This window comes from Trachemys scripta, chromosome 8 (genome assembly GCF_013100865.1).
Source record: "Trachemys scripta elegans isolate TJP31775 chromosome 8, CAS_Tse_1.0, whole genome shotgun sequence".
Taxonomy (NCBI): domain Eukaryota; kingdom Metazoa; phylum Chordata; order Testudines; family Emydidae; genus Trachemys; species Trachemys scripta.
In genome coordinates, this window is record NC_048305.1 from 98,484,359 (window position 1) to 98,511,055 (window position 26,697).

The following is a 26,697-nucleotide window of genomic DNA, read 5'->3' on the forward strand; positions in this document are numbered from 1 at the left end:
TTTTCTACTTTTAAATAAAAATAAATTCTCAATTTTATCAAAGCAATTCTCTAGTCCATTAATTTCATTTATTGAAGTCACCTACTATAGATTTCAAATAGAAATCGTTCCCACCTGCCAAGGCGTCCCGATAAAGTTGCACAAAATGATTAAAGATATCCTTCGGCAAACACTTCTCATCAGGTAAACACTGCAGGAGAATCACTATCTCCGACTGCCCCACTGCATGCATTCCCTTTGTAGTGAAACACCAGCACTTCCTGTTCACATCTGCAGAGAGGAAAACATGACTCAGGCTGGAAAAAGTAGATTTCCACTCAACATCTGTTTGCCATGCCCAAACTTCACTATCGGAAGACAGCACATTTTAAAAAAATCAATTACACTAACATTGCATAACTCTGGCACTTGCTACTAAGATACCTAAGGCTCTATGACCCAAATCTTGCACACAAACATGCCTGAACACAACAGACCAGATCAATACAACAGGTGTCTACATTCCAAAATAGGGGTGGAATGTGGATGAGGGTAGAGGAATCAGGGCGATGGCTAATCGGATGGTGCATAGCATCGTCCACTGGGCCACTACACTGCTTTGAGGTTTGGGAAAGGGGATGTAGGACATGTTCCAAGAAATATGAACATGTTGCTGTTGAGTCAGATGCTGAGAGTAGCAAAACCAGCACACATTTTAAAAGTGTAGTTTTTAATCTTTTGTATGAGCATTTAGTGACCCTAAAAATGTGTTGCTACAAAAGTGTCCTGCTTTTTATTTTGAAATAAAAGTGGAGACCAACTGAGGCACTTAAACTAAAAGCCTCCTCACTCATACCCCCTCCATAATATAGACAAGATGATCTGAGAGGCCAGGTGTTTTCAGCAAGGGCTGTCTGACCCTGGAACTCACTTCACCCCCTGGTCTGACAGAGCCACAATCCTGCTTGTTTTCAGAGCATCATTGAAAGATTTATCTGTTTTCCCGAGATATGAGAAGGGTTCAAGTGGATTAACAATGAGGGGAGGATTGGTGAATAATAGTGAGCCCTGTTGGGTTGGATGGGTATGTAGGATGTTCCAGGCGCATGTACAGATAATTTTATACAAAAATACAAACTGGACTAATCCAACCTAGAGCAAGGGATAGGTGCGTTTTATAATTTAATAGGAATAAAAATATAGTACATTTTACTTCCATGCAGCAATTCACAGATTGTGGGTAGTAAATATCAAATGCTGTGTTTTCAACCAGGAATATGTATACAATCTTTTTGCCCCCCTCTTATTAAATAAAAAAATAACTTACAATTCACAATTTTAACCATGGACAGCAAATTTGCATTTAAAACAAACACAAGAGGGTCAGGGCTGCCATCTTCCAGCTGCTGCATCACAGAGATCTGAGAAGGTCTTTCTTCTACAGCATAGTCTATAAGAAAGAAACGCATCGTGAAGTCATTTGCTTATTTGGACAGTAATCTACTCAGCAAAGTAATCAGCTAAGCAATGACATCACTCTAATGTATACAGTTTGATTCACTTACATTTTATCTGACATTTTAAAATTTATTTTGTTCTGATACTTGTTGGACAGGGATTTTCAAATTTCAATGATTTGAGTACCTGACTCCCACAGGCCCCTTTGAAAATTCCAGCCTTAATTTTTATCAACTAATTTGTATCAATAGCAGTAACAACTTGAAAAATCAAACCTTTGACTTCCTTTTAGAAACAAGTGTTAGTGTAGACTACAATGTGAAATGCTAAATAAAACCCCAACAACGTTAACACTTAGTATTTATATTGTGGTAGCACCTAGGAGCTTCAGTCACAGAGCTTACAATCAAGTGCAAGAGCCTACAGTACAACAGCAAAGAAGGGAGAATAAAAAAAATGGACAGAAGGTTCAAATCCTGTGTCTCAAATTTATTCAGTAAGATACTCAAAATATAGACACTTTCTTTGATTAGATCCATATGAACTGAGTGTTTAAATATAAACACCCGAACTGTTGAAGTAATCTGTGCTCCTGCCTACAAGTCAGCAATGTGGCTTTATAAAGAAATAAGGAAAATGTGGAAGGGTGTTTGTTATCCTGCCACCTATAACATCTAGAGAGAAAGTTCACCTCACTAATGTGAAAAGTATATTTGAAATATTTGTAAATTTGATTTAAATGTCCACTTGGTGGTTAAAATGTTTTAAGTCAAACCAGGCACAATGACATTTGAATTAATTCAAGCATACGCAAAGTATGATTTACTGATGATATCCATGTAAAATTGTTGGCCTTGTGAGATTTGGCTCGTGCTGAAAAGCATGCTGCAATTTAATGAAGTAAAGCTAGGTTACTAGTTTCTCTCTGTTACAGAGGTTCAATAATTAGGCAGCTTCATGAATAGCTAATACAGCATGGGGGCAGACTGGTTTTGAAAATGTAAATATGCTTACTTATTTTTTTAACAATATCCTAGATAAAGTTACTTACTGTCTAATTAGAAATATGCTGAACCAACCACAAATTTGAAAGGGGAACGACAAACAAAAAAAAAAGTGAAAAGTGAGTTCAGGCCACTAATACATGCTAACGCTCTCCTAAGAACTTCCTGGTTCACTTAAGATACTCACAAGTATGAGAAGTCTCATCACAACCAATAGTATTTATGATGTCATTAAATTATATATTTTGGGATACCTTCAACCAAGCAGAAGTTCCAAGAAAATTTCACAGAGTGGAAACATGAATATTTATATGACTAATTAAAATGTATCTCTGTGCTGAATGTTCCCCACAGTCTGATTAATAAGGAAATTAGCACATACTTCTGGGCTCAATTTTTTTTTGCTTTGTATTTTACTTTTAATAGTAATTTCATTGTCAGAACGATGTTTTCTACAGAAGCCTGTGAGCACTATCTAGTGCCAAGCCAGTTAACTACACATTAGTATTCATCGTTAATATCTTTAGGCTCTATCCAGGATCCAACTTTCTATCTATATGTGGCAGCCTGAATTGTTAAGCTGCCACCAGTAAATGTCACAAATAGCTGTCCATTTACCCCTACTGCTCTCACCTCCTTTTACTCCAGTGGAGATCAGAATTGGAGGAAGACCATCTTCAGGGATCAGGTTCATCGCACTGCCAACTGGACTGCCAACCTGAGTTATACTTCCCGAGAATCCAGAAGTGTTATCAGTCTACAAAAAGGAAACAATAAGAAAGAACAGCATTTATAAAAAATAAAAAATAAGTAAAATAAAAAGCAAGAGCTGGGTAGACTTCATCCTTAGATTGCTAGATGTAGGTGAACGAGATATATCCACTCTATAGAATTATCAGAGGTACAAGTTAACCCTTGGTACATGCAGGGGCGGCTCTATGTATTTTGCCACCCCAAGCACTTCAGGCAGGCGGCTTTCGACGGCGCACCTGCGGACGGTCCGCTGGTAACACGGATTCGGCGGCATGCCCGCGGGAGGTCCACCGGTCCCGCGCCTTCGGCGTGCCCACCACCGAAGAGCCGCCGAAGCCGCGAGACCGGCGGACCTCCCGCAAGCATGCCGCTGAAGGCAGCCTGACTGCTGCCCTCACAGCGACCGGCAGGCCGCCCGCCGTGGCCTGCCGCCCCAGGCACGCACTTGGTGCGCTGGTGCCTTGAGCCGCCCCTGGGTACATGACATTGACACAGACTAAGACAGACCCAGCACCTCCTCTCTCTATAAACACGTGTACAAACAAAACAGAAACAAAGCAGCTACGGTTACACCAAGCTTCTGCCCACGAGTTTGAAAATATTTACCAGAGCTCCGTTCCGGACAGCTCCGGCTGAATTTAAGCCCGTCCCTTTATCCATACAGACAGGCTGTATGCCCAAAGCTTGGAAAACTCCTTGCACAGTAGTGGCCTGATACTGGATTAGAGCTCTAAAATGCTACTTCATAATGGCATATGCAATTCAACGGCTCATTCCAAAATATATAGCCAGCTTCAGCTCTCTGCAAACCTCAAAATCAGCATGGACATAAGCCATACATATTACTAAAAGAGAATCTTAAATCAACAGACTGCACGTATCAGTCTCACTTAAATTGCCATAGAACTGAATGTACCATCCAGGACAACGTGACGATGCTGTTCTGAAAAATAAACAGCACAATGTTTCCTCACCTCTACTGATAAAGAGCTGTTGGTCACAGGCTTGGTTGGATCATGTGACACTGCTAGGGTTCCTGTAGGAGTTGTCCCAGCCACTGTCAATTTTGCTGCATCAGCAACTTCTCCATTAGGTAATATCCCATCAGCAAACCAAACACGTCTTTGTTCTCTGGGTTGAGCCACTAGTGAGAAAAATACAGTTCAAAATCTCACAGCAATATGAAATGGAAGCTTCGCTCAAGAAAAGTGAAGTGGTTTACTTCTAATGTAAAAAGTAGCAATGATAGCAGGGATGTGACAAATCCATATTAACAGTATTGGGCAAATATTGAATACAAATTCAAATGGAGGCAGAAGAGCACCAGGGTCAGTGGGTTGATAGTATTATAATACACAATAGAGATGGGAGGAACAAGTGGTAATATGGTATTTGTGCAAGATTCCCTACACTAAGAAAATAAGATATCTACTTAATCAATACAAGAAAAAACACTTTATTGCATATATAGGGCTCTCTGATATAATTCCTACACACTAAGTACTTTAGAGAAATATCAGCCAGTATGATTAGGCTCAATCATCTTCATGTGTTTGGAAATTACATTTGTACATACATTTCCTGTCTGCATTTCTCTTTCCCTTTGACCCAACCCACACGACAAGTGTCCTTGGGGGGGAGGGATAGCTCAGTGGTTTGAGCGTTGGCCTGCTAAACCCAGGGTTGTGAGTTCAATCCTTGAGGGAGCCACTTAAGGATCTGGGGAAAATCAATACTTGGTCCTGCTAGTGAAGGCAGGGGGCTGGACTCGATGACCTTTCAAGGTCCCTTCCAGTTCCAGGAGATAGGTATATCTCCATTAATTTAATTTAATTTAATTTAGCTGCAAGGTTTGAAAGAGTGTTACCAGAGATTCACATTTAATCAAAGCTTGTTTAGAAAAAAGAGTGAAGTTTTTTCTTACTTTCTGCTCCAGGATGCTTTAAAACTCCCACAGGTACCATCACAGTGGGAGGTGGAGAGCTCAGGGCTCCTGAAGCCTGAGCTTGCTGCAAGGGAGGGATAGTAGAACAGTATTCAGCAGGATTGTTAGGGTTAGGACTCTGGCTTGAGGCACTCATCATGTTCTCCCAGGCTTGAGCTAAAGCAAACAGAAAACAAGAAATGGAATGTACATCTAAGTACGCAACACTCCATGATGATGGGTAAATTCACAACTCCAATAGCTCTGGGCTTTTCCACCTACCCTGGGCAATCTCTCCTTACTTTGATTAAAAACAGAGAGGACTTACACAGTGAAATTGTGGCTAAAGAACAAAATACATGGAAAGACTATTGGTGTTCTGTGATAAGAACCTCAGCTTACATGGAAGTGAATTCCAAAATTGTTAGCTATATATTTTGGTGTTAGTGGCACTTAGTTCCTTATCCATCATTTTGTCGTCTCCTTAGAGGATCTGAAAAATCAATTTTTATTTATACATTACCAGAGGGTTACATGACGTTCTACAGACAGGCAAACGTCTCACTCTTTACCCCAAAGACTTTACAATCTAGATTATACAACACCAGGGCAACAGATTTACTTTTGCAAATGAGTACAGTACATTGTATTTTTTTATATCCAGAATAAACCAGTCTACCTTAGCACCTTATTTTTCAAACTATGAAGAAGTTTGTGTGCTGTGAACTTTTGAAGACATGGCCTGAACTTTAACTCAACCCAAAAAACCCACGATTTTTAGTTTAAATACAACACACACCACTTTTAAGTCAACAATGTCAGTCAGAGAACAAGCTCTTCTCTTTTAGTCAGAGAACACTGCAGAACTGGATCTCAACTGAGCTATTTATTTGGTTGTCTATATAGGCAAAAGCACATAAAAAGGTGTGCAGCAAGATAACCATGCGATTCACACGCGCAGCAGAGCACACCGCCCCTTCAAATAAACGAATGTGTTACAAATAAATATATTCAAATAATAACATATATGCATCAAGGTACCCAAGGAATCCGGTGGCACCTTAAAGATGAACAGATTATGTAACAAATAAGTCTGTTCATCTTTAAGATGCCGCTGGACTCCTCATTGTTTTTGTGGATACAGACTAACACGGCTACCCCTCTGATACAAGGTACCCGAGGTCTCTCCAGAGCAGCCACAGGTACCTAAACCAATCACATACTGTATTCAAAAAAACATTTGTGAAGCTTTTAGACTCCTTTGGGATGAAAGGTGCTAGATAAACTAAGCTATATATGAACATCTTTAACCACAGAAAAGCAAATAGGACATCAAAGAAAAATAGCTCTTTATTATATCAACTTATAAACACAATGCAAAGCCAGTGAAAGGATTTTGAGCCCTTTAGGACATTTCAATTTGATGAGAAAGGGCAGATTCAACGATTTTTAAAAAGCAATTCGGTGTCAATACAGAGTCTGGAGGGAGACTTAAAACAAAGGAAACAGATATCCTCAGGATCGCCTTCTTGGGATACCTAGAGCAGTTTTGTTTCAATCTTCTCTCCTTCACTTCATCACAGCTGTGTCAGTTCAGAAATAGCTATCAACTAGAAACACCTTCTCAGGCAAAGATGGCATCAGGAACCGGAAATAAGCACATACTTAATGGATGTCTATGGATGAGCACTATTAAACAAAAAATAGTGAAATGAAAATCCAATTCAGCAACCAAGTGAAATAACTACATCCAAAGTATAGTCCATACAAGTGCAAAGAATGACTAACCCAAAATGCACTGAATGACAAAAGTCTGGAACTGCCCTGAATTACAAAAATCTGGAACTGCACGGAAACTGATTGGATCAGGTAAGATTAGATCTGGTCAAATGAACTGACAGGCAACTGACTAGCAAAAGGAAATCATCATTACAAAGCACTGCAGATGGACAGAAACACAGATGACAAGTTGGCCCAGCAGCAGATACATGCTAGTATGCAGGCAATGCTTTCCCTATAATAAAACAAGCAGTGGTGTCACTATTGTCTACCACTAATGTGTATCAGTGCTGGCAACAGAACAGAAAAGCTTTTAAAAGGAAATCATTGTAATGTGATCAATTTTGTTATACCTCTTTACAAGAACATTTGGTTTCAACTAAAATATTTTCAGGTTCCTCTCTTCTCCAAAACAAAAACAAATCCCACTCATAACCAAATGGAGCCAGCAGTCTCTGGCCAAACACACGCATACTTCATTGTTCTTGTTCGGTTCATTCTGAAATGTATTAATTTCTATCTAAAATGTAACACTTCTCAGCACCTTTGTCATAAGTACAGCCCTACTGGGTCAGACCAATGCTCCACCTAGCCCAGTATCCTGTCTTTTGACAGTGGCCAGTTCCTAACGCTTCAGAGGGAATGAACAGAACAGGGCAATTATCGACTGATCCATCCCCTGTCCCAGCTTCTGACTGTCAGAGGCTTAGGAACACCCAAAGCAGGGGGCTGCATCCCTGACCATCTTGGCTAAAAGCCATTGCTGGACCTATCCTCCAGGAAATTATCTACAGTAATTCTTTTTTGAACCCAATTATACTTTTGGGCTTCACAACATCTCCTGGCACCAAATTCCACAGGTTGACTGCATCGTGTGAAGTACTTCCTTATGTTGGTTTTAAACCTGCTGCCTAACGATTTAATTGGGTGACCTGTGAGGCAGGATGGGAGAAGACAACCTGGGCCTTGCGGCTGGCCCCCTACCTGGCCAGCGAAGCCCAAGTGGCCTATATGGCCCTGAGTGAGAAACAGGCCAGGAGATATGACGCAGTAAGAGCAGCCATCCTAGATCAGGTGGGGCTGTCCGCCGAGGTGGACACGGGGTTTGCAGCCCCGGGCATTCACCCAGTAGTTAATGGACTGGGCCACCCGATGGCTGAGACCTGACGCCCAGACAGAGGGGGAGATCATGGGCGTGCTCATCCTAGAACAGTTTTTACATGGCCTCCCCAAGAACATAAGGGTATGGCTGAGATGACACCAATCCAGTACGGTAGAGGCAGCGGTAAAACTGATGGAAGAGTATGCAGAGGCAGACTTCCCCAGGAAAGAGGACACCCATATAAGGAAGAAGAAACCAGGAGAAAAGCCAGGGAAACCCCGACCGGGAAGGGTCCAGATTAAAAATGGGAGAACAACCAGGGAGCTCCCACTGGGACTAGGCTGCTCATCTGCTGGCAGTGCAGGTGACCGGGACATAAAAAGGGGGACTGCCCGGACATGGAATGTGGCTTTGCAGAGATTTGTGGGTGGACCAACTTTGGAGGATAGGGGAAGGGGTGGAAACTGTCCGCCATTCCCATGATGGTGGGGAGGAGACCCCAGTGAGGTCTGGTGGATACGGCCTCACCCTGCTCTCTTGTAAGCAGGGGGCTGGTGAAGCTGCAGTGGATGATTCCCGGCGCCGAAGTGAATTTGGAGAGCATCCATGGGGATGAGAGGCAGTGCCCAATGGTCCAGGTGCCCCTTGAGGTCCAGGACAGGTTCCGCTGGAAACAGGTTCAGGTAGTAGAGAGCCTGCCATAGCCAATGGTGGTGGGCACCAACTGGGACCCCTGCCTAAGAGGGAAAGCAGGTCGAGGAGGAAGGCCCATGGTAGGAAAAGTGGGAGACCCCTTGAGGAAGAGGGAAGAGATCTCTGAAGCAGAAAAACCCTAGACAACAGAGCCTGACTCAGGAAGGACGGGAGAAGGAAAGAATAGAGGCGGTATCCGCCCCATGGCCCTCAGCGGAGCCGAAGAGCCTAACAGAACTCCCTGTAAGGGGACCCCCGAAAGATGAGACCCAGGCCCCGCTTGACGGGTTTTTGGGAACCTGAAGTCCTGGGTGTCCAGGGGGAAGCTGGGATCAACCTCGAGCCCCTCTCAGAGGCAAAGAGAGAAAAGGAAGGGGGACACTCCTGGGGGTATGAATAGTGAGAGGACCTGTGGGTGGCGGCAGAGCTATGGGAGCGTCCACCCCCCACACAATGTGGCTTCTGCGGGTGGGGGATGGCTGAACCCCACAAGGAAGACCCAGCAGGTCACTGGAAAGATGAGGGAGGACTCCCCCATATGGCCCCGCCCAGTAGGGACGAAGAGGACTTGGTTGGGTGAACTTGGCAGTTGGAGAAGAGGGGGGCGTGTGTGACAGGGTGCTGGGCAAGAACTACTGACTCAGCCCTCTGTCACACCAGCTCCTAATAAGGGAAGTAAACTGGAGCTGGCCAGAGAAAACCTGCACCTAAATGGTGAATGGGAGTCAGCTGCCTGTCCAATTAGCCGGGGGCTGGGAGGAAGGAAGCGGCAGGGAGCGAGGGAGTGGAAGCAGAGTGATAGCTCTTCCCTCCTGGGTGCAGACACTAGAATCCAAGCTGTGTATGGTGAAAAGGTGGTGGAAGCACAACCTCTCATAAACTGCACCAGTGGTTACTGAAACCTAGGGTCTCCGAGTGACTTTGTCAGCACAGCAGGGGCAGGAGCTACAAGTGGTAACAGCTAATTTAGAACCCGTCATTTTGCATGTATAGTTGGGATTATGTTTTCCAATGTGCATTACTTTGCACTTATCAACACTGAATTTCATCTGTTGTTTTGTTGCCAGTTACACAGTTTTACAAGATCCCTTTTTAACTCTTCACAGTCAGCTTTGGATTTAACTATCCTGAGTAATTTTGTATTGTCTGCCAATTTTGCAGCCTCACTGTTACCCCCCTTTTCTAGCTCATTTATGAATATGTTAAGCAGCACCGGTCCCAGTACAGATCCTTAAGGGACCCAGTTACTTACCTCTCTCCACTGTGAAAACGGACCCTTTATTCCTACCTTTGTTTCCTGTCTTTTAACCGGTTACTGATCCACGAGAGAACCTTCCCTCTTATCCCAGGACTGCTTACTTTGCTTAAGAGCTTTTGGTGTGGCACCTTGTCAAAGGCTTTCTGAAAATCCATGTACACTATATCAACTGGATCACCTTTGTCCACATAATTGTTGACCCCTCAAAGCATTCTAATACATTTGTAAGGCATGATTTCCCTTTATAAAAGCCACGTTGACTCATCCCCAATATATCGTGTTCATCTACGTGTCTGATAATTCATCAAAAACCAATGTCATATTTGTGCCTACCTTTAATTCCTAGTTACTGTAAACTACAATTTCTTATCATGCTGCTTATAGCCACCAGTGGAAGATGTTGATATTTAGCACTTAATATTTTTTCAAATTGCTTCACAAACATTAATTAAGCTTTAACGCTCTTCTGAGATAGATAAAAATTATTCCTATTTAACAGCTCTGGAATCTTCCCAAAAATTTTGAATGCCACACTTGAACAGCTGAAGTCAATGGGACCTCCAGGTGTATTCAGGTCCTCTGAACAATCAAGCTCTAGGTGAAGTGTCAATGGGGAACACAAAAATCAAGACATCCCAAAATGAGTGGACACTTCTGAAAACCCTGGCCTCAGTAATTTCAGAGACTGACAGATTATAAAGCCAGAAGGGACCACTGTCTGTCTTCCTGCATAACACAGGCCACAATACTTCCCTAAATTAATTCCTGTTTAAACTACGGGATTTATTTTAGAAAAACATCCAATCTTGATTCTAAAATGCGTTGTGATGAAGAATTCACCACAAGCGTTTGGAACACCTTACCCTGGTTAATCACCCGCACTGTTGAAAAACTGAATCTTATTTCTAGTCTATATTTTGCTATATTCAACTTCTGGATCCTGTTACATTTACGCCTCTTAGAGCGAAGAGCCTATTATCCAATTTGTGCTCCTATGTACATCTTTAGACTGTGCTTAAGTCACCCCTTAACCTTCTTTTTTGATAAACTTGATTGAGTTCCTTGAGTCTATCACTATAAGGAATATTTTCCAATCCTTTAATTGTTTTCATGGCTCTTCTTTGAAACCTCTCCAATGTTTCAACATCCTTCTTGAATTGTGGATACCAGAATTGGACACAGTATTCCAGTTGTAGTAGCACCAGTGTCACATACAGAGGTAATATAAACTGCCCCATATCTATTCAATAGTCCTGTTTATATATCCAAGGATTGTATTAGCCCTTTTGGTCCCAGCATCTGCCTCAGAGCTCATGTTCTGCCCGTAATTTGCCTGGACCCAGATCAGAACACAAGAGTTATTTAATTGTGCCTATACCTCAGGAGTTTTTCCTGTACACAATCCATTAGAACAGGCCTCCTTCTCTGACATGAAGTAGTTAACAATAGTGATGTTATTTAATAGGTCAGCTAATAAAAAATGAAGTAGCATCCTCTTGTGAACTAAGATTACTTTCATGATTTCCCTATAGTATGTAGTCTAGAAAGGGACACAAATGTGGGTTTCTTTCCTTTGGTCTCCTGTATGAGAGGGTAACAGGTCAGCCATTTGTTAAGAAAACAAGCAGAGCAAGCTTCCATACTTTCCTCCATACAAAACAAATTTTCTGAAATCCAAGCAGGGTGCTTTATGAAATAAACTCTTAATCTTTCTGCAACCTTACCTGCTTTTTAGGTTTCACTAATTACGTGTGGTACAAGAGTCCCCAAGTCTCACAAGGATTTCAAGTTGACTTCTCTAGAGCCTTTGCATTTTTAAATATTTGCCAGCAAGAATATAGTGTTTTCAATAGGCTAGGCATACTGCAGCCACTGACCAACACAAAGCCAGTAAAACTTTGCATTTAGTCCCTATCTTTCTACTTACCATTCATTAGTACTGAATGACAGATTACACACACTCTGGCTTCTTTCCTGTCCATGTACAGCAACTTGCATTTCAGACTGCAGCATGCTGCACAGAAAACCTGGAGCAAAAGAAAAAACATATTGAATCACTCAATGTTTCATGATAAGAGTAATTTAAATAGATTAATTCAGATACTGAATACATTAGAAGGTGCAAAATTAGAAAGGAAATTATCGATAATCCTCCAACAGCGTCACAGTGAAATTGATTAAGATCAAATGACCTCGTGTCAAGTCTCATTTAATCCTACTGGAGTAAGCGCTATCTGCAATAATACAAGTGTGCACACTCCCCACAGGAGTAATTTAAAAATGCGGGTTTGAGATAATGGCTAATGGACCAGGAAAATCATATATGTAATCCCATAGTGGCCACCTTTACAGCTCTCTGGAATGAATGATGTTTAAAACACAACACTGGGAAAGTGCTCAAGCCGTTTCTCTGGTCACTTAAATCAAAGCCAAAACTGGATAGGGGTGGGGGGGGATCTGTGAGATACATTTCAGAAGAAAGGACAGCCATTTTGTCTCTACTCTTGAGACCTGCACTGTTGTAACTCTCAGTAGTTCAAATGTACAAGACTCATCCCACACCACACTGGTTGCTAAAGGGGAACTCTGCTTGACTTGTGCTGGAAGGACCAACTAGAATGCTGTAGCTTCATTGCCAGTACTTTCCACCTGCACCAGGACTAACAGCTCAGTGACCCCAGGCAGCGTGCTACAAGAAAGTGCAATTGTAACAACAATGGCAATGCCTGTGCACCATTACAAACATTTGTATGGAGACATGAGGTACTTTACCTATGTGGCAATGCAGTGGTGCCTGTATTGTCCAAATTCTCCAGTGCAGACAAGATTCTGGCCAGTCTATCTTAAGGTTTACAATATGTATTTAAATAAAAAGTCAATATTTTCCCCTATGTGTCCTAGGGCTTTTGTTCAGATGGCATATGAAGCCACTGATGAGTGCATGTTTCATGCAGAAAAACAGCTTAAAGCATATGAAATTTAGACGCATCAGACACTATGCTGTAAACTCTCTCTGAAAGTCAAGTCAGAATTTTAGATTTCAAACCAACGTAGTTTCAATTTTATTTGGTTTTTATATGCATAATTAACAGTGTATCTTTCTTTTAATCTTCATAGCCCTTCACGTAATCCTATACTTTTTTCCTATCCCAACTGCAACATTTCTAAATCTTGCACATTTTAAAACTACATACAAAGCCCAGTCTATACTACTAGTGAGTCAAAGTACTCTGTTCCAACAGTTAAACATAATAGTGTGTCTACCTCCTAGCCCAGTTAAAATGACACAGTTTGGTTCAGTGTGCACTAAAAATGTTGGCCATGTTGTAACGAGGGGCATCCATTTTGTAAATAAGTCCTGTAACAATGTTGTAATTTGTAACGTAGAGATGAGGCCCAAGCCTGAGAAAATGATTTTAGCATACAAACGATGAGAGCTGGAATAACAATTTTGTCACCTGGATGATCTCATCTAATGGTGTGTAAATTGTAACATTTCCTTTTCTAATTATGTCAGCTATACTTTACCAGCTTTTAAAGCAATATTACCAGCACTGGTTTCTGAGTAATTTATTTTGAGATATTGTGCTTCATTTCAATTCTCAGGGAAGCCTATCCACTGGAAAATTCAGTTCAGATTTAAACTAGGAGGACAATTACAGAACATGGAAAAATCAATGTCCTCAACCACAAACCAAAGGACTAAACTAATTAATTTCTCATTCAGGACCCTTTGAAGAAGATTACAGTCTGCATTTAACAAGGCTTTTCAAGCACAATGATTTCTATGATCTAAATACTAAACAGAAATATATAGTAGAATGACAAAACATTAACACCTGTTCTCATTGGCATCTTTAACTTTGTAGTAGGTGGAATGCAGGTGTTGTATATAATCAAATATAAACAATATTTAAGGTGAAAGTGAAGTGTGCTTTCCTGTTTTTCAGCAATATATATATATGGGGAAAGGCTATATATATATAGCTGAAAAACAGGAAAGCACACACAAAGGCATTATATATATATATATTAATTTGAAAGCAACTGTCAAGCAATTAGTATTTCACGTAGCAGAAAATGGCAGCTTGTCTAAATGCAGCAAGCTTACACAGTGCAGTTACAAGGTTTTATGTTTGTTTTTGTTTTACTACTTAGTGCAAGGAGAATCACTAGTTTGGCTTACAGAACAGAATTGTCACATACAAATATTCCACTTGTTCTACACAAGGATATCACAGGTGACCACTACAGATAACAATGGAAAATACATATACAAAATATAAACAATTAAAATGAATAGTTTCCCCTAAAATATATCATCACTTTTCAAGTTCTTAAGTTTAAAACAAAGTTTGGTAAACATGCATATTTAATTTCGGCCATCTCCCTGATGTTCAGTGGCTCACATTGATTTTGTTAATTACTACACAAATTAAAACAGCAACGCTTTCTCCAGGTGCCATCCAACTATTTTTAATTGCAGTTTTTATTCTTAGGACTTTTTGGCCATAATTATTAGTTTTAAGGGAAACTGTTGTGTTACAATTCAGATTCAGAATCTCTTCGATTATTAACACTGAACATTTTAAAAATCTACATTTTTTTGCCCCTTATGCGGTCTATTTAGCTATGTATTTCTGTTTACCCTTCAGTCATTTTCATTTTTTGTTTCTCATTCAGCAACAATAAACTAGTCTCAGAGTTTAAGGCTAGAAGGGACCACCAGATCATCTGTTCTGGCCTCCTGTACATCACAAGCCACTAAATACTACACAGCCACCACACACCAAACCCAACTACCAGAATTAGACCAAAATATTACAGCCTTCAGAAGACTAAATGACTGTGTGCCACAGGCAGAGAACAGGAGGGGCCAAAGGGCATCAATACCGCTTCTAAAACTTGGATTTCAAGGAGAATGATTCAGTTCAAACCAAAGAGCTGGTTTTCTTTAAAACACCCCCCTCCGCCCCCCAAAGCTTGTAGTCATTTGGTAAACTCACAAAAAACTAAAGTATGGCCTAGCTACTTGACAGTGACCCTTTAAATAAGTGACAGCTAAAATCAAATACCAGTGAGAGGCCTTATCCTGTTTCCACTGACGTGGATTAAAAATTCTCATTGATTTTGGTAGGAGTAGGATTGGGCATTTAAATACATCAGTAATTGAAAGATGCACTACATTTAGGGATTTAAACTATATGGTACAAGTAGATAGTGACTGTATTACTTATTTTTCATTATTTATTGCATAATTTAGTATTGGTGGATTTCAATATTATTTGTATTAGTAAGAGTATGTGTTTATTCCAAAAGAGTGCTTACCAGTCATGGGACTATCATGAGAAGAATTTTTCGTCAAGTCTCAACATAAAGAGAACATGGAACAAATGCAAAAATATGAATGTGAACCCACGTAACTGGTAATTTGATTAACAGTCCTTTCACTTAATTGAACAATTGCCAGGAGAACAGATTCAGTGTTATGTATTTTAGTTGTTAAGAAAGACAAATGTCATACCTAGGCAGCTATATGAGACACTTAATGTTTTCTGCAAGTCTCCTTCCTGGAGCAGACCGATATGAATCTCTGTTTGCTGAATTTGATTCTTTTAGGTCGTCTGTTCATGTCATTCTGCTTCCCTGCGCTATTCTGGCAGCTAAAGATCTGATCCAAAGCCCAGAGAAGTCATTTGACTTCACAGGGCTTTGGACTGGACCCTAAATGAACCAAATTTACCTTAATATGTTTATTTTAAAAATGCACGAATGTTCCATTTTCATCTTATTTTTAAAGTAATTCATGAATGTTTGCCAGCCTAGTGTTTTTAAAATTAATTTTGAATAATCTGATTGAGACACTGCACCCCATATTCTTCAGATAGTATGATATGATTATGAAATAGTTATGATGCATTTTATGCAAGATATGTCATGTGAGATGTCAAAGAAAATGTTATGATTTGCTGAATAGGATTATCCTATTTGTATGCATGTTTCATTTTTGTATCTGAAATTATGAATATTAACTATGTTTCTGTATTTCAAATGTAGTTACATCTGGGTAACGCCCACTGGACAAGATGCTTTCAGTCTAGATAGCTGGGTGGGGAAAGGCCTATTAAGGTCAATGAGCCATTAGTAAAAAAACAACAGGCCTTAGGAGAAGCTTATCTCCCACCTGGGGAGCCTTCCTGAGAACACTACAGACAGCCTCCAAGTAATGGCTGCTATGACACTACAAAGACGTGATGTGACAACATGTCTCTAGACTCCATCTTGGAATGGCAGCGTTTTTTCCACAGACCAGTCGGGGAACCCAGCTTTGAAACAAAGGGTTCCCACCATATGCAAAAGCTATATAAGGCATGGAGTGACATCATCGGGTGTTCTTCACTCCCCACATAAGAAAACCCTGGAAAAGCCTGAGGAACAAAGACTGAACTGGGGGAAGTGCTGGACCCAGGCTAAAGGGATTTTTAGCCTGTGAATGGGGATTCCAAGCTGTATAGCAAGTGCAGCTTTCCCCTTAACAATCTGTAGCCTGCTTGTATCATCTTAGGGTGAGAATCTGCTATTCATATCCAATCTAATTAGTATATTAAACTTAGTTTGCGGTTGTTGTTTATTTGCTAGGTAATCTGTTTTGATCTGTTTGCTATCACTTAAAATCTATCTTTTGTAGTTAATAAACTTGGTTTTGCTTTATCTAAACCAGTGTGTGGAAATCATAACTCAGGGGCAAAAGGCTGTTGCATATTCCTCTCCACATTGAGGGAGGGGGCGAATTTTATGAGCTTACGCTGCACAGTTCCCTGTGCAGCGCAAGGTGGTATTATTTTGGGTTTATACTCCAGAGAGGGTACATGCCTGAAGAGCTGGGAGTAGCTTTCCCATGCAGGGGCTGGTCAGAGAGCCTGCTTGTAACTACAGCCAGGTGTGTCCATACCTGTATGTATGCTGGTGAAAGTGCAGTCTGGAGGACTTTGTAGCTTGTCACAGCAGTACAGTGTGAGAGGGAGCCTAGGCTGGTGGGTCAACAGGCTCAGTGGTACCCCAGTTCCAGGTGCCACTCCAGGGGGAACCCGTCACACTGATCAATTAGTTTTAGATTTTCTGTTTGCAGTGGTGTGTGCCATTTACTTATACTTCAACAAAATATTTACAAATATTTTATGAACGGTTTTATCACAAAAATGCCAATTTGCATTTAAACTAATGCAGCCCTATCTAATTTATATGGTGTATAGCTAAAGATGAGTTCTTACTAAGAAATAAACTTAGTTATAATATTCAAAGAAACATTCCTCATACAATAAAAATACATTTAAAAATTACATTTAATTGACCTTCCCACACAATTCCTCTTAATAACCATATCAACACGCACCTATCCATCAAATTTGGGAGAATCTTATTATAGTCAATACACTTTTTCAAAAGCAAGGATATATTCTGGTAAATACTGGAGGTAGCATGTACAAAGCGAGTAAAGGGGACATAAAAGACTGAAGATAGTCAGCTATGTTAACCAGCAAAAAAACTGGCAGTTCAATAGCTCACTTCCCATCCCCATCAACAGGTTTCAGTGTTGTTAATGGAAATTATTGATGCAGTGATTTTTGAAAATTAGTTTCCTGCACTTAGTTATTTTATAGCAGTCCTACATGAATTCAATATCTGTTAATGGCTACAATCAACTAACAAACTGCTTTTAAAGGATAATCGTTCTTATCATCATGAATAACCAATAGTTATTCTCTATTAAAGTAATGTGAACAATGAAGAATAGGTGAGAGACTAGGGACTTTTTAAAAAGAAACTAACTAAATCAAATGGACTATGCTACTGTGCTTTAGACAGATGTCAGAGGCAATGGTAGCCAGCGGCTTGTGTGGTTAGCTGATAGATATATATATAGATATAGATATTTATAGCTATATAGATATAAATATATATATTGTGTGTGTGTGTGTGTGTGTGTGTGTGTGTGCGCGCGAAAGAGAGAGAAAATGAGAGTGCGCGAGAGAGAGAGTGATTACAAATAAGGGAACACAAGGCTTTGTCACTGAATATGAACTTACCTTCCCACATGCTCTGCAATGATGCCTCCTTTTGGTGAATGTAAATCTGGCCTCACATTTCATGCAGTTTGGTGCTTGAGAATCTGGAACCCAAACTGGAGCCACCTCACCTAAAGTAGTAAATGGCTTTCTGGTGGGAGCTCCAAACTGACCAGCTCTGAGATCATTATCTGGACTATCTGGGGCTACTGCAAGGCACGGACTACTAGAGACCCCAGACTCATACTCTTCTAAATGTTCCCCAGTGGTATCAGCAATGGAGGCATTTAACGATTTCTCATCAGGAAACATATCTGCTGCCAAGGTTTCCCCTATTTTTGCTTTACCAAAGACATCATTTTTATTTTTAGTATTACCTCCACAGTTTGGGGGAACAAGGTCGTTTTGTAAATGATCCGATAATGGCTTTGGAATTTGCAATTTAAGATTTGTAGGTTGTTTGGGTCTTGCACCACCAAATGGAACACTGATAGGTTGCAGGTTAGTTACTGTTTTTGGTAATGTTTGCCCGTGCAGAGATGGTACCTGACTGCAGAGATTATGTACATAATTTTTCTTCATTTGGTCACCAGTGCTGTTTAAAATGAGACCACTCCCATCAGCAGCCTCATTTCCTCTTTGTTCATAAACATTAGTGTAACATTCTGACTTGCTCTCCTCTATCTCCTTTTCCTCTGTCACTGAGTCTTCCTTGGAGGGTAAAGTCTTTGGAATATGAGCAACAATTGGGTTCTGCATTCCATAGGAATCACAACCATTAGACAGAGAGCTTGCTGCTGATGTACCCATAACATCAGAGAGACTGGACCCTTCGAGCTCATCTATATAAATCCCCTTTATGTCCATGCCTGCTTCCACCATCCCATCTCCATCTTTCCCACTATCACTACAAGCCGCCTCAGGCTCTTTCATCTGCAAAAGTCTTTCATTCTCGCCATGAGTTTGCTTATTATTCAGTTTAGTCAATTCCCAATTAGTCATCTCCTGAGATTCAGGGAAACACTCTGCCCCACTGAGCGATTCAGTTGTGCTGAGAATTTTGTCACATTCACTGACTTCACTTTCCACACCACTAACATCCTCAGAAGTAATACGTTCTTCAAAGCGTTCACTGTAATTGCCACTTTCAGACATATTAGGCTGACAAGTTTGAGAGAGCACAGGTAGCCCAGACTGATACAGTTGAGATGTTTGTTCTTCTACAGTTTCCTCTATCATGAAGCTTCCATTACTTGAACTACGAGAAGAATTTTTAGCTTCCAGATCTTTTCTTTGAGTAATTGCTCTGCTAATAAAATCCTCAACTGATGCACAACTCTCTTGTGTTTTAACAGTACCATCAGCTGGTCTCTGCAATAAGGTCACTGCATTAATCCCTGCAATTGTAGACTCTGAGAACAGAGAGTCTCTATTAGTATTAAAATCATCCTTTAATCGATGGGGGAGGCATGCATTGGACAGACTATCAGATGAAGTATTAATCAAATGGCTAACAGAGTCAGCCTCAGCATACTCTGAAACCTCAGCATACAGCCGATCTAACTGTACTCCTTGCTTTTCTGTATCTGTATCTTTTTCAGTGGATCCATTTACAGTAACACCAAACTGATCATTCTGTCGGCTTTCATTATCCAGTGTAAAGCTAATAGTGTCCATTAAGGACTGAGTGCTGTAATTTTTACAATCCAGCAAATTGCCACTTTGTAGAGTCCTTCTGTCGCAGTTATGCATGACTGCCACTACTAGAACATTCTTCTCTTCTGGCAAGCAGGCTGGATTTCCACATTTCCTTTCTCCTGTTTCCACAGCATTACACTGATCATCCTGATTACTATTTCTCTTCATTAAATGATCATCTGCTTTTGCCTGATCATCAATCCACACAGTTGGGGTCTCTGGATTTATACTAAGATCCATTCCATTAGCACAATGATCCCCCTCTCCTCCTGTTGGAGTGGTGGTTGAATGGGTCAGGGAGAAAGACTTTAATCTCTGTTGACACTCATTAGGAATTGAAGCTTCATGCACGCTGGACAGAGCTGGATTACATGACAGCCGATGAGAAGGGGGATCTAGAACCTGATTCCACTTTGCACCCAATAATGTAGGTGAAACAGCATCATCTGAAAAATTAATAGTTTAAATAATGACTATATTATAATCCATCACGGTGACACAACTCCCCCAGCTCTACTTTATAGGATAGTTAACCATCCATGGTTCCTATAATCCTTTTATATAGCAAAAGTACTCCTAAACCAGAAATGCATACATGTCTGAATATGGACACAATAGCAAAAGACCACTTACTAATACTTAAGTATCCAAGATCAACATCTAATGATATAATTGCACAGAGTTTCTGGAAAATAACATCTTTAGGGCTCTGCGACCAGTCAGTTGTCCAGTTCTATTCTGAACAGGCAATTCTAAATTGATTGATTAATACAATAAGTAGAAAGGGGGAGGGGACACAACACAAAAAATCCTCGGTTACCTCCACAGTAGGAGGGAGGAAATTAGAGCACACAGAGATTTTATACTTAGAATATGATCGTCTTCACTCTAGGATTTATGTGCAGTGGCATTTTTGTCAGGGTGCTTAGTTCTCCCAATATTGAAGAAGAATGTTTAAATAACTGTTTTCATAGAATTGTTAAAAACAAGTTACTTCAATATTTCTATTCCTATTAGGTTTTGTAAAACCCTATACTTTACACAAGCTACAATTCTAACAATATCCCTTTAAAAATTTTCTACATCAACAGTTAAATATAAGCCACCTCACCACTGATAATACAGGTAAATAGAAAATGATTATGAGATGCTGTCCTCGGCTAAGGAAAACCATGTAAAATTCACAAGTGGCTTTTGCAAGTAATGAGATCAGTTTGCAATTCATGAAAATTAAAAGGATGTTACACTACCCTGCCCCACCTATGGTTTTCTCTGTGTAATGTCAAGCACATGCATCTACAACCTTTTTACAAAGTCACTCACCTTCATTTTGTTCAAATTCATCTAAAACCTTATCGAGGTTATATGCCTCTGCTTGGAAATAGTTCTCCATTTGTCAGAAAATACCATCCAGTTCCTTGTCTGAACCTGTCAAACAGAGACCAGATTAGCAACAGGTATTCAAGATTCAGTTAGCAATATTCCATTATCCACTCCATTTATTTACCAGGAGAAAATTCCCTCAAATATATTCAAAATGTAGGTAAATTTAACGTATTGCACACACAAATTGAGGGCTTTTTCTGATGATCAAAATTATTTCTGCACTTGAATTAACCTAATCCTAATTAGCTGCTTCCCCATCAAGATAAATTTTGATTTTTTTAAAACTTGGCAACCTTCAAAGTTTACAAATAATGTCAGAACATATATGCTTTAAATTTTAAGACAAGTCCAGATTTTTTTTTAAATAATTAACTACCTAAGAGCATGTGAAATGTAAGACACTAAAAACCAGCATACTGACAGAGCAAATTTACATGTAGAATTTGTTGATGTAGGCCAGGTGGCTGAAGCTACAATGTTGTTAACATTTGGGAGAGGACATTTCATTTTCATATGCTGGCTGTCAGAGCAGGTGAAACTATTCTAATCAGATGAATGGAAAGTATACGAAGCCATTTGAGTCTGCAAGTGTAAGTCATTTCATAGTACACTTCATTCCATACCACACCACTTACAAGGCATTATATGCAAGACTGTCTTTCAGAGATACAGAAATAAAATGTTTCATGAAATCTAAATGGAAGAGAGATATTTTTCTGTAGGGGTGGCAAGAAGGAAGTGCCCTTTTTTTCCATGTTCCAAACCACCCAGATTTTTCCCACCACAATACAGTGATAATCAAGAGGCGAAATCTTCCACTCTTATTTATTGACAGCATTTCCATCTCAACTGATGAGGGAGATATTTTTCAGCACATTAACAGTAAATCAAAAATCACACTATAATCATACGCTTTTGCCAACATGGCTCATTACTGATAGCACAACTAGGTGTTTCAAGGACCTTCTTAATATTTCAATTTCAAGGAATAAGTTAACACTGCTATCTACCCCACCATTTAAATGGATCAGTCAAACCTGGTAAGCTAAACATTTAACCTGGTACAAGTTTCAGATATCAGAGGTGGTGGCAGTACAAGCTTCCCCATATTGCCTCGTCTATGTGGCTATCCCAGAAGACCCTCAGAAAGGTGAGACTTGCTTTCAACGGTAAGCATGAGTTTGACGGGATTTCTGTAATACTTGCATTACCACCATGTCTGCTGTAGATGTGAGAACTCCCACATTCAACACACAGGCCATGGAAAAGCAACACCATCTAATGAACGAGACGCTCAACTGATAGTCTGAAGTTCAGGATTTTAGTGTCATTCTGCCACTGGACTAGCTATATGGCTTTGGACAAGTAATTTAATATGTCCATGCCTCTGTTTCCCTATACATAAAATACAGATAATACTTAATTCCTTAGCCCCCTTCCTCCGAGAGGTAGTGTATGAATAAATGTGAAATGCTCTGACACAATTGTTGAGTAAATTCTAGTGATTACTAACAACATAAGTTAAGGTAAACACCCCCATTAAAAGATCGTCTCAGGGTGGAGAGGAAAACAACATGGGAAGGATAGATAAACTGAGTCATTAAGGATATTTCTTCAACTTAACATAACCAGCCAAGTGACACTTTAGCTCTAGCAGCACAAGGAATATGATCTTTTTGCTAACAATGGTTGCCAGCACTGAGATGCACTGATCTAGTTCTGAAAACATTTAAATTCCCAGCACAGACATTTTCTCTGTTACAGAGTGCATGTCATAGCATGCCTACTGTATATGGGGCCTTTGATTTGACCTATTCCTTGGAAATCATCTGAAACAAAAGGGAGAGAAAAGGTCTTATTCTCCTCAGGACTTGTTTTCAACACTGTGTGACGAGGGGAAAAACAGTCAGGGTATGTCTATACAGTCCAAGTTCAAATGTGTCCATCACAGTTAAACAGCCCCTCAGCCTGAGCCCCACGATCCCAAGTCAGCTGGCATGAGTCAGTCGGAAGTATCAAATTGCAGTATAGACATACACATAGCGCCTGAGAGGTAGATTCTGGCTTCATGAAAAACAGCCAGCTGCAAGGTTTAGGGTCTGTTGTCCATGCTACAAATACAACTGAATCAGGAAACTAATTACAGCAGGGTTGCAATCTGAAGTTACACTTCTTCTTAACCATGCACCCTACCTTGTTTACACCAGGAAAATGCACGTTAGAAAATATATTGACTAACACGTTTTAACTACCACAGCGTTAAACACAATTTTTCCTTTAGTTTGAACAAAGACAGTTGTGTTTAAACACATTAGCAGGTCAACCAGCAATAATGCAAAATTAAGGGTGAGAAATCAAGCATTCAAATGTGAGGCTATGCAGATTTAAATGTTTTTAAGCTCAACCTTAACTTTGCCTCCTTGTGTTTATACCCTGACAACTGATTACAAATTATTTATCAATATATAATACAATGGAAATGTCTTGTTTTTAAGTCTCAGTGACATCTACAACACAAATCCATTTTAAAGAAAACCAGTTCAATAGTTTTGAAGTTATGAATTGTATTAGGCCCCATCACAAGCTCATGTTAAAAAACAGGGACCAGATTCACTGATGGAATCCCAAGGGTCTAAAGAGCAGCCTGATCTCACCTGGCATGGGGAAGTCCCCAAATGGTGTAGAGTGAATGTAGCTACACCATCTCCCAACAAGGCAGTTAACTGGGATGGGACGGAATACAGACAGGATGCTACTGCATTCCAAATATTTTCTTCTGGCAGATGGTTCCTTTGGGGGCTATAGTCAGCAGTGTACTTTAGACAGCCTAAAGTATTTCAGGGCCAGCACAGAACCAACCCCAGAGTCAGGGAGACACATCTGCTCCTTCTTCCCCCCATGCCAACTGTGCCCAGCAAAAACCTAAATATTTGCAAGCCATAATTAACGTGGGTTAGACGGCCACTTATGTAGCAGCAAAATAAACTATTACGGGTCAGGCATTAACACTAATTATGTTTTTTCTCCTTAGTTTCTCAATGAGAAAACTACTTAAAACAGAGGCAGAATCCAGAGAACAGTCCCCTCCAGATTATGATATCGTGAAATGTGGAGACTATACTACTTGCATCTAAAAAAATTAAATAAAAATTCAGCAAAATCTCAATTCATGCAAAACTACTACATCAAAATGTTAAGCGGTCCTGAAAGGAAATTCAAAGATAAGGCTAGACCCTGGGCCTTAGCCCTCCCAAATCTGCCCATGTGTATTATACTGTGTATGGCTGTAAGCTCATCCACTGTTGCAAGGCATACAGCTAGATGACTAATCATATCATTTACAATACCCAGGCATACAGGCAACAAGCTGAGTGATTTACACAATAGCAACATTAAGTGAAGCTTTGCTTTCAAGAGTTTGAGAAAAGTTCAGCATTTTTCATTTGATACCATATTGGCTTTCTCCGAACAGCTAAAGTCTTTTGTACAGATTTAGAGATTTTCTAAAATGCCAGGTTTACATAGCAGACTAGGACAGCTTGTATTCATGAGTCCCTACGGACACTTACTGCAAATCAGCAGATTATTAGGCTGCCAGGCACACCTAAGTCCATGCACTCAAAATCCTTCATAACATTTTTCATTCAAATAAATGATTGCAGAATACAGCATTTGCATTTTTTAAATTAGCTGTTTCTTCCCTAAATACACAAACACTAAATTAGTGCACTTTAGAAACAAAACAGCCTGCAAAACTTTAGTGGTTCTCTTGCATCTTTTCCTCCCTTTCATTTTGATGCCTTCACTCAGAGGATCCCACCAAACTCTCGAAACACCTACCTTTACCTTGTGCACCAAAACACCATCATCTTAATAAATATTCCTCCTTAAAAATAGGCTTCTTCCACAAAGCCTTCTAAAAGATGCTCAACCAAAATTAACTCAACTACATCAAGGTTGTTATTTTATTCAAAGTATTATACGGTACATTTCACATCTACACTGTTTGTATTTAATTTAGAATTTTGGCAGGGGCCCAATCTGGCAAACAGTTACACACCTGAGAATAGTAACTTCTTCGGCAAAGTCCTACTGAGATCAATTAGATTCTGACCAAAAGTACTAGCAGGCATTTGTAGGATTGAGCAGTTTGAAAGGCATCAGACAGGATTCCTGTGCTCAGTAACAATGTGAACCATGATGCTGTTTGAAACCACTCCATTCAAATTACTTTCCTGCTTCTTAAAACATAAAAAGGGCATCCTTAAAGGAATTCTCTAGCATAAATATATAAACTTTTTTGTAAGGACCACTCAAGTGAATTGGACGGCAAGCACTGATTCATGTAAATAGAGATTCCAACAATCATTGACCTACTGGTTTTTGAGGCGGAAGGAGGAAGACGGAAGAGATACACTACACTGATTACATGGCTTTGAAAACATTTTTAAAGAGTGAAACATCTCTTTAGGTTTCTGTAATTAACACCATATGCAGAAAAATGTTTCTGGCTTAAGAAAAAAAATCAAATCTGATCACTCATTCAGGTCATTTTTCAGCACAGAGTACATTTTTGGGGATCATTTTAAGATTCCTGAAAACAGGAGTTTAATATGCACACAAATATATCTGCATTGGTATAATTAAGATTTAAATTAGATTATTTTTCCCTCCCTAATCATGCCTGAGTTTTGCCCATCACGTGATTTATATTGGCTGAAGTGACAGCGAAGAACAAGCTGAAGAACAAGGTCACACACAACTAGAGAAAGCAATTCACTTTAAATGGCACTATTTTTATTGATTTTAGTCTCTCTCAAATAGCAGGTGCTTTACAAATGTTAGAAAACAATATCCAATACAAAATTTTACGTCTTCAGTAAATGCATGGAACTGTCTATACATCAATAATAAATCAAGCCCACAAAATGACTACTCCTAACACTTTATAGCCACTACCCTGAAAGCCTTGCACAACACAGTACAGTTAATGTTTTAAAATAATTACTTTATAAACTTTATGGGAAAAAAATCTGTATATTTTAATATTTTTAATGGGAAACTGATCATTTAAATTTGGTCCATCCTAAGACAAATAAAAATGTTTCCACATTTCCCCTCCATAAATCCAAATGCAGAGAGTTGTTTGTAAACAAATACACAATCTACTGAGAAGTTTGAAGCCCAAAATGACTTGAAGCACTAAGAACCAGCCACTGAAATTAACTATACAAAAATGAACCTGACTTCATTGATTTTCATTGTCCATGCTGAAATATACAAAGTAAACAAAGAGCATCAGAAGAGACAAGCACATTGAAACATTGTAATTATTTCACTTAAAAATCCAAGGCATTATTAAAAAATGTGATTGTTTTCAACAGTTAGTTAAACTGACGCAGTCGCTTTAAATAAGCTCACTGATGCCTATCCCTAGCTGATATTTACCAGAAAAGGTCTGCTGGAAATGCTGAAGTATAAAACCAGCAATTATTATTTATAAAACAAATGACCCTTTTCTTTCCATCTCCCTTCAAGAAAAAAAGTCAAAACCACAGCTCGTGCCCTTAATGCCCTTTTCTTAACAGAGGAGGCGG

General features: G+C 39.8%; 1 protein-coding gene across 2 annotated transcripts in view; it reads right to left on the reverse strand.

Moving 5' to 3' along the window:
• ZFYVE9 (zinc finger FYVE-type containing 9) overlaps positions 1-26,697 on the reverse strand; it is a 99,669-nt gene that overhangs the window by 28,577 nt on the left and 44,395 nt on the right. For both annotated transcript variants that reach the window (XM_034779658.1, XM_034779656.1), the window contains exons 3-10: positions 21,038-21,142; positions 18,038-20,160; positions 11,878-11,977; positions 5,119-5,295; positions 4,169-4,338; positions 3,075-3,198; positions 1,307-1,429; positions 115-270 (exon numbers count right to left, since the gene is read on the reverse strand). In XM_034779658.1, the coding sequence (XP_034635549.1) occupies positions 115-270; positions 1,307-1,429; positions 3,075-3,198; positions 4,169-4,338; positions 5,119-5,295; positions 11,878-11,977; positions 18,038-20,160; positions 21,038-21,107 (3,043 nt within the window). In that variant the 5' untranslated portion in view covers positions 21,108-21,142. The remainder of the gene's footprint in view (positions 1-114; positions 271-1,306; positions 1,430-3,074; positions 3,199-4,168; positions 4,339-5,118; positions 5,296-11,877; positions 11,978-18,037; positions 20,161-21,037; positions 21,143-26,697) is intronic.